The sequence below is a fragment of the Echinops telfairi genome, unplaced genomic scaffold (genome assembly GCF_000313985.2).
Source record: "Echinops telfairi isolate 266 unplaced genomic scaffold, ASM31398v2 ScPeMD7_7458;HRSCAF=8496, whole genome shotgun sequence".
Classification (NCBI taxonomy): Eukaryota; Metazoa; Chordata; class Mammalia; order Afrosoricida; family Tenrecidae; genus Echinops; species Echinops telfairi.
This window is the reverse complement of record NW_022111358.1, coordinates 44,974,899-44,982,847: the sequence shown is the minus strand read 5'-3', so window position 1 is coordinate 44,982,847 and position 7,949 is coordinate 44,974,899. Positions and strand designations below refer to the sequence as shown.

The window sequence follows — 7,949 nt, the reverse complement described above, 5'->3', positions numbered from 1 at the left end:
CAGCATCGCCCACGTGTCTGGCTGCGTCAGGTTGTGGTTGTCAGGCGCCGGCCAGTCAGTCCTGACTCATAGCGACCTCACGGACAACAGACAGCAACGCCGCCCGCTCCCGCGTCACCTGCACGATCGTCCTTAGGTCAGAGCCCATCTTTGGAGCCACTGTGCCAATCCACCTCGTGGAGCCTTCCTCCCGTCGTCCCTTATGTGAATGCTTGAAATGTGGCTGGAATCGCCGAAACGTGACACAGAGCCCCAAAGCGAGCCCAGGCGGTTGGGGAAGCGGAGCCGATAGGCTTGCTCAATGCCTGTGGAGCAACGGTGGCCAGAAGCCTGCGTCTGTGAGAAACGCAACACCCAAGGCTCGTCGAAGAAGCGGGCAGAGCAACAGGCAACAAGGTGTGCCTGTGCTTCCATAGGCAACGCGGACGGCTTTATTTAAATAGCCTCTCCTGGTCTCTCCATACAAGAGATTTCCAATTTATCCTCCCTCTTCTGTTAAAAGCAAACTCATTGACGGGTCCAGAGGAACTGACTCTGGGGCCCTGTGCCGGGCCCCCTGCTCCCTGGGCCTGGGGTTCCCCGTCTGCAGAGGATCATCTGGGTGGCCCCAGGCCCTCCCCTCCGTGTGTGGGTGAAGGAATCCCCTCTCCTGCATTCCCTTGACTCCCCATCTAGGTCTCCTCTCCCCTGGGCAGTCTCGGGCGTGGCTACGAGGCTGTGAGTTAGAGAGGAGCCCTGGGTGGTAAGAACAGGTGAAGAGCTCCCTGCCAATTGAAAGGTTGGTGGTTCGACTCCACCCAGGGTGCCTTGGAAGAGAGGCGTGGTGATCTACTGCTGACAAAGTCAGCGACTGAAAAACCCTGGGGGGCACAGTTCTTGTCTGACACGCACGGGGGCGCCACGCGTCAGCGCTGACTCCCAGGCTCAGCTGGTGATGATGCCAAGGGAGGTGCAGGTGCCGACTTGTGTGCGTCGCCCAGGACGACGGGACTCCTGTGCTCCGTGCACACAGCTGACATGCTCCACAGGGAAAGCAGGAAGATTAGAAACCAGGACCCTCAGTCCCGTTGGTCTCCCCTGAGAAGTCAGCCAGGCAGATGGCATGAGAGACAGTCCACGGAGCCCAGCTGCCTTAGTGACCATCGGGCGAGCAGGCGGAGGGCCACCCCTGGGCTTCTCATGACCCCAGGGGCCCCTCAGATGGGCAGGCCTGAGACGGGGGCGATGGCTTCTTCACCACGCTGTACTCTGGTTCCTCTCGGGGCCTCTCGAGGGCAGTACTGGGGGCCTCAGGACCCTGACTCGGGAGCGCAAACGTCACCGAGGTGTAGTCCACCTCGTCCATGGGCGCTGCCTGTGGAGGGAGACAAAGGCTCGAGAAGAGGTGCGGAGGATGGGCTGGGGGACACCCAACCTGAGAGAGACCCAGTCATGCGGATCCAGCCTTCTGCCCACTGTCGGGGCCTCTTTCTGTCCCAAGCCTGCTCCCATCACAACTGACTTTCCATCCAGTGTGCCCACCTGCTCCGGCCAACGCTCCTGAGCCACCAGGGCCAGGAGTTCCCTGACTCTGCCTGCACCGTGAGAACAGTGAGCCAGCTCCCCAGCCCTGCCGCTCTGCCCAGGTCCCAGTCCCCAGGAGCCACGTGCCACCCACACCTACCACGGTGCTGTACTCCACCTCCACGTCCCTCTGCTGCTCGGGCGCTGTCCCCGAAGGCCACGTCTGCAGCTCCAGGTTCGCATAGCAGGGCTCCCCGGGCTCGTCGAGCTGGGGCTGGGCAGGCAGTGAGGAGCGGGGTGTGCTGGGAGTTCTCTGAGCCCCTGCCTGGGTCCGTCCAGAGGACCCTCTGCCCCAGCCTCTCTGCACCCACCTTCCCCCTCCCCTTCATGTCCGGGTGCGCCTGCCCCAGTCTTTCCACCCTCCTCCACCCCTACCCGCCCACTCTGGGTCACTCTGGGCCTTGTCTGAGCACTGCTGAGGCTGCGAGGACCCTCCTCCTTCCATGTCCCCTGGACCCAATCACCACCTTCTCTGACTCTGGCCAAGCCCCACCCTCCGTCCCCCACTGTCCTCCTGGGCCTCCACTGCCCGATGCCACTGTCCATCCTGCTGCGTTTGGCCCCCAGCTGCAGCCCTTGCTCACCAGACTGTGGTTCCGGGACAGCTGTGCTCTCTGGGCAGCTAAGGGGACAGGAGAGGAGAAGGGTGAAGGCCCAGCACTCCCAACGCTGGATTCCCAACGCTCCCCCAGAAACAGACCTCTCCCCACCGGCTCCAGTCCTGGGGGCGATAGGCTCAGGTCTGACCATGGAGGACCCCAGGAGTTGGTTGAGTGAGTTGAATGAGTGAGTGAGTGAGTGATGAAGTGAAGACATGAATGAGTAGGCAGGCTCTAGGTACCCATGAGAGATCAGATACAGCCCGTTCTGCAAGCACTACTTCTTCCAGGGGCTGGTCCGAGGCTCAGGGAGAGGAACAGGGCAAGGACAGGCAGGACCGGAAGCAGAAACGGGCGTCAAAAGTCTGATGCTTAAGCTGAGTGCAGAAGGTCATTGACGTGTAAGCCTGACTTGAACAGTGAACCTTGTCAGCGGATTCCTCTAGGACGCGTGCTGGACCTGATCTGCTGACCCAAATCTTCTGTATTTGGGGGTTGTACCCTTTGGCCTGGTTTTGATTGTACATATTAGGGGGTGTCGCGGTAGTGTTATGTTTTGAAGTTGTGGTATATGTCTTTGTTTTGTTTCGTTTGAGGGGGTCTGAAAACCAGGACTGATGAACCAATAGAGTCGACAAGGGACTAAAATGGTTTGGGGGCGAGGGGGACACGGAGGTGGTGGCGGGTTGGTGATGCCAAGGGGTCCATATAGAAAACGAATGCTTGGAAACTGACTGTGCAGCAGACGCACCGTTCTGCCGCCCGTGATTGAACTATGGAATGATCTGAACTGTCCATCAATCCCAATGAATCATCTTCTAAAAAGCCCGATGCCGAAGAGTAAGCCTTTCTCCACCCCCAGAGGCTGGTTAACCAGGACGTGATGCTTCCACGTACCCGTACCCTCTGCTGCCAAGGCTGTTCAGAAAATAACACCCAAGAATGGCAGGTAAAATGATACGAGAGGGTGTGTGCAAAATACATAAAACTATATTCATATCTATGTCTAATACCTGATTGATAGTGCGACCCAGTTTCTGACAGAAACCATTCAGGCATATATGTTGTGGTTGGTGTTGATGTTGTTGTTGTTGTTAATGTTGTTGGTGTTGTTGATGTTGTGTGCTGTCCAGTCTGTCCCCGCTCATAACCACCCCATGTGCAGCAAAGGGCAACACTGCCCCACCCTCTCAAAGGTTGTTACAGTGGAGCCCATTGTTGCAGCCACTTGACCAACCATGATGTCCTTTTTTCCAGGGACAGGTCGCTCCTGACAACACACCCACAGTCTAGGAGACAAGGTGCGCCATCCCTGTGCAGTCTGGCGCTCCCTGCCCCAGACACTCTCCTTTCACTTTGTCCTCCCGGCAGACCATGGTCCTCCCGACAGCACAGTCCACGGCGCCACTTCTTCCGAGGTTTTCTGACCGAAAAGGCCACCGTTTGGGTCAGGCACCACAACGTGACTTCTTTGCTGTCCAATAATCTCAGGAGGGCTCGTGGAGCAGATTTGCCTGTGCAGTCCACAGATCGGTCGATTGGTTTCTCGACCCCGTAGCATGCGATCTCCGACGACCTCCCTGTCTTCTCCGTGTATCGTTCCGTGGTGTCTCCATCCGGTTGGGAGGACGTCAGTTTCCTGTACGTTGGGTGTGGGTCCACACTGGAAGCTGTGGTCTTTGCTCGTCCCCCGTGAGTGCTCCAGGTGCTCCTTGCTGGTCCCCACAGGCGGTCAGTGCGTCCTCCCCCAGGGCTGACCCTACCTTCTTCCTGCGATCATCCAGCTTCTGAGTCTCTGCTCAGCAGACAGATGGAACAGTCTGGTGAAAAGACACAGCCCCGACACCAGCTTCTCCTGATGTTAAGCCCTCTTCTGCCTGTGCTTCCCCTGCTTAGTCCACGTGCATGTCCCACACGAGCACACTGCGTGCTCTGGAAGTCCCGTTCTCCACACGTGACCCGGGGTTTGTTCTGACCCACGCGATCGAAGGCCTTTGCAGAGTCAGTGAAACTCAAGGAAGCATCTTTCTGGTATGCTCTGCTTTCCGCCGAGATCCCTCTGTCTTCAGCAAGGATAGCCCTTGTTCCACATCCCCTTTCGAATCCAGCTTGAATTCTGAGCTGCCTTTTGAAATGGTCTATTCAGCTTTTCTACAGCCTCATTTCTTCAACATAGTTTAGCCACTCTGTGTTCAAGAACACGTGTCTGCTCTCCCACCACCACCGCCATCATGGTTCCAATCGTACCTTACAAATCCCGCTAGACCAGAGCATGTACATGGGTACAGATCAGAGCTAGAAACACGGGGAATCCAGGACAGATAACCCCCTCAGGACCAATAATGAGAGTAGCGATACCAGGAGGGTAAGGGAAAGGTGGGGGGAGAAAGGTGGAAGCGATCACACTGATCTACATATAACCCCTTCCTTGGGGGACAGAGAACAGAAAAGTGGGTGAAGGGAGACATCAGTCAGTCTGACTTATATTATTATAAATAATAATAATTTATAAATGATCAAGGGTTTGTGAGGGAGAGAGGCAACGAAGGAGGGGGGAAATGAGGAGCTTATACTAAGGGCTCAAGTAGAAAGAAAATGTTTTGAAAATGATGAGGGCAACAAATGTACAAATGTGCTTGACACAATGGATGGATGGATGGATGGATTCTGATAAGAGCTGTATGAGCCCCCAATAAATGATTTAAACTTTTTTTTTTAATTAAAAACAGAACATGTGCCTGATATCCACTTCGATCTTTCCTTTCTCTCGTCTGTTTCTTCACGTGTGATGTTTTTGATGACGGGTCCTAACTCCTCAGGGCTGCGACCATTCGTGCTCAGTTACAGCGCTGTTCTTGGGACGGTCTCTCGTGCATAGATGGGCACAGAAACATTACTGGGAAGATGTACCTCAAATGCCGGAGGCAGATTTTTTCTGCGAGATTCCGGTCCTTTACTCTGTCATTTAAGAGGCCCTCAAGGCACCGTGGTGGTGAAGGGCTTGGCTACTAGCTGTTCGAGCCCACCCGCTGCCCAGCAGGAGAACAACGAGGCAGTCAGCCCTGACAAAAACGAACAGCCTTGGAAACCCCAACGGGACGTCTCCCGTGTGCCGCGGGGTCGCGGTGGCCAGCACGGACGTGACAGCAGTGGGTGAACGTGTGACTTCGTCCCTTCTTGATCCTTCTCTCCTGTTTTTCTGGCGGCCGTGGGTGAAGCGTGTTACCAGAGACGAGGCTGTTGGGTGAGTGGGAGGCTTTCTGGGTGAAAGGGCAGGAGCTGAGGCCAGCTAGGAAAACCCCGGAGTGGGCGATCTCCACATGGGCGGCAGGTTAGGGGCAGGGCAGCTGGTGGGGAGAGGAAGTGGTTTCTGTCTACACTCCCTGCAGATATCTACTGTGACCAGACATTCCCCAAAGGCCTGAGCCCCGTGTGAGGGAGGCTGGAGCCCACGGGAGGGGCCGGGGGTGGGTGGGGGCGAGAATGGGGGACCGGCCACATCCCAGTCAACAGAGCAGCCCCCCCAACTCCCACCAAGCTCACTGCAGCCTTTAGAAGTTGCAGGGCACACTGCCCCGCAAGTCCACCGCTTGGGCAGCCGCCAGCGCTGAAAACAGGAAGGAGACCGCAGGTCACACTCCCAGCACAAGCCCGCACTTGCTGAACGAGCCGTGACTGGGGGCCCTGACCCCTCACAAGAGGCCATCACTTCCTTGGTTCCCCTGGGCTTCCGTTGAGTCTGTGCGCTTTGTCAAATATTTATGGAGCGCGCACTTACTGGGACCAGCAGCCTGCTAAGCAGGTACCTGTCGCCTGAGTCAGACTCTCTCAACCTGAGGTCGGAGATGTGTGCTGGGTCCGAGGGCCCCAAGATGTTAAAGCATCCAGGAATCCAACCAATACATGGGAAGCCCCTTCTGCAGCCTCAGTCCCCGACCTTAAGGGGCACACGGGCTGGTGGGAAAGGCAGGCGATCCAGGTGGAAAGGGCTGGGGGTGGGGGGGGGTGCAGGGATGGAGGGGGGCAAGCACAGAGGCTTATCCAGAGAGGCCCGGACCTCCTCTTTGGGGCAAGGCAGCCAGGAAGGAGCTAGGGGAAGGCGGGCAGGGGATACTCGTTCCTAATGGATGGACAGAGTGGTAGAAAGGGGCGGGAGAGGCAGAGTGTGGGGGCTGCCTGTCCTGCAGGGGGCTGGACTCCATCCTTGAGGGTATGAGGAGCCAGCAGGAAGAGGGGCACCCATCCTGCTGTGCTCCCTCCATACCCCCAGGGATGCCTCCTTGGGGCGTGTCATCTGGACGCACCTGGACACGTGGTGCAAGGTGGGCATGTTTGATTCCCACTGTGGGGAACGGGGACACAGAGTCCAGAGGACTGGGAACTGGGCAGGATTGGCAGGGCTAGAGGTGGGGGCATCACTCACCTTTTCTGCGTCTGGCCCTCATTCTCCAGGCCACTGGGCAGGCCCCCACCAACAGAAGCAGCAGGAGACCCACCAGGGCGAGCAGCACCCACAGCCTGGAGGGAGGACACAGGGTGGTGTGGGGGCCGCATCTTCCTCCCAAAACTTGTGAGCAGATTAAAATGAAGCAGCGCCATTGGCTCCCTTCTGACGCCTAGCCACCCTGTAGGGCCAGCAAGGTGGTCAGTCCTTACGGAAGCAGACTGCCCCCTTTGCCCCCCTTGGAGTGGCTGGTGGGTTCAAACCGTCAGCCTTCTGGTTAGCAGCCCAGGGCTGAACCCGCTGTATCACCAGAGCCCACGTGAGTGGATAGATACGGTCGGATGAAACAAAGCAGAGGCCCAAATCAAGTAGACACGTCACGTCTCCCTGCGCACGTCCCCGTCTGCCCAGGTCACACCCACCCACTCACACACTGCACTTGAACCTTCCAGAGACGCCGAATCACCCGCCAAAGCAAAGCACACACACACACACACACACACACACACACACACACACACACACACACGGATGCCAAATAGATTCAGATTCACTGTACTGCAGAGCATTTACCAGGGCTACGTTTGGGGGAGCAACTTGCCTGCTCTTTATTCCGAAGCACCCCTGGGTGGGCTGGAATGATACACTGATACACGTTTCTAAGAGCAAACCAGGAGCATTCACCTTTTCACCGTCAGGGGACTTTCTGATGACAAGCGCACGTGGGTGTACCGTATTGACACTCCTGCCACACGAAACTAAGTACAGGGCACATCCTCCAGGGAGTCCCCAACCCATGACCTAGTTGAATTATGAGAAGTTATAATTATGAGACCTTTGAGCAGTTCTGTTTGCCCAGCTGTCTCTTGAGCCACGTACGGGTTCCGCATGAGCAAAGGGGCCTGTTCCAGAATTCCCATTCTTTGCAAGGCTAGCCACGCTTGCCATGACCCACTCAGTCAAATGCCTGGGCCTCCTCGTCAATAAAACACAAGTCAACATCTTCCTGGTAGTCGCAGCCATCCGCCAAGGTCTGCCTGATGTCCTCAATGACACCCCTTGTTCCACGTCCTCTTCTGAATCCGGCCTGAACCTCTGGCAGCTCCTGGTCCATGGACAGCTGCAACCGTTCTGGATGATTATCAGCAACGTGGACTTGAGTGGGGGATAGCAGTGGTGCTGTTGCTAGGGGCATGGAATCTGCTCCCACCCCTAGCAACCGCAGCCCCACAGCAGGAAGCACCGCCCAGTCCTGTACCCACCATCCTTGCAGGTGTCCGCACATCCCGTATCAGTGACATGGTTCTACAATTCCCACTTCTGCGGGGTCTCCTGTCTTTGGC

At 56.9% G+C, this 7,949-nt stretch overlaps 1 protein-coding gene across 1 annotated transcript; it reads right to left on the bottom strand.

The window, feature by feature from the left end:
* Positions 1-408: 408 nt before the first annotated feature.
* On the bottom strand, positions 409-6,665 carry LOC101641013 (CMRF35-like molecule 8). The gene is made up of 4 exons (XM_045299944.1): positions 6,586-6,665; positions 2,148-2,185; positions 1,664-1,777; positions 409-1,354 (listed from the first exon to the last, which is right to left on the bottom strand). Exons 1-4 carry the CDS (start codon positions 6,605-6,607, stop codon positions 1,178-1,180), a joined length of 351 nt encoding a protein of 116 aa, XP_045155879.1. The 5' UTR covers positions 6,608-6,665; the 3' UTR covers positions 409-1,177.
* Between the last annotated feature and the right edge of the window lie 1,284 nt (positions 6,666-7,949).

Excerpts from the sequence above, each read along its gene's own strand:
- LOC101641013 (XM_045299944.1), bottom strand. The coding sequence starts at position 6,607 with ATGAGGGCCAGACGCAGAAAAG. Across the intron at positions 2,186-6,585 it reads GAGGGCCAGACGCAGAAAAG|CTGCCCAGAGAGCACAGCTG; the intron begins GTGAGTGATGCC and ends CTGTCCCCTTAG. Across the intron at positions 1,355-1,663 it reads AGGTGGAGTACAGCACCGTG|GCAGCGCCCATGGACGAGGT; the intron begins GTAGGTGTGGGT and ends CTCCCTCCACAG.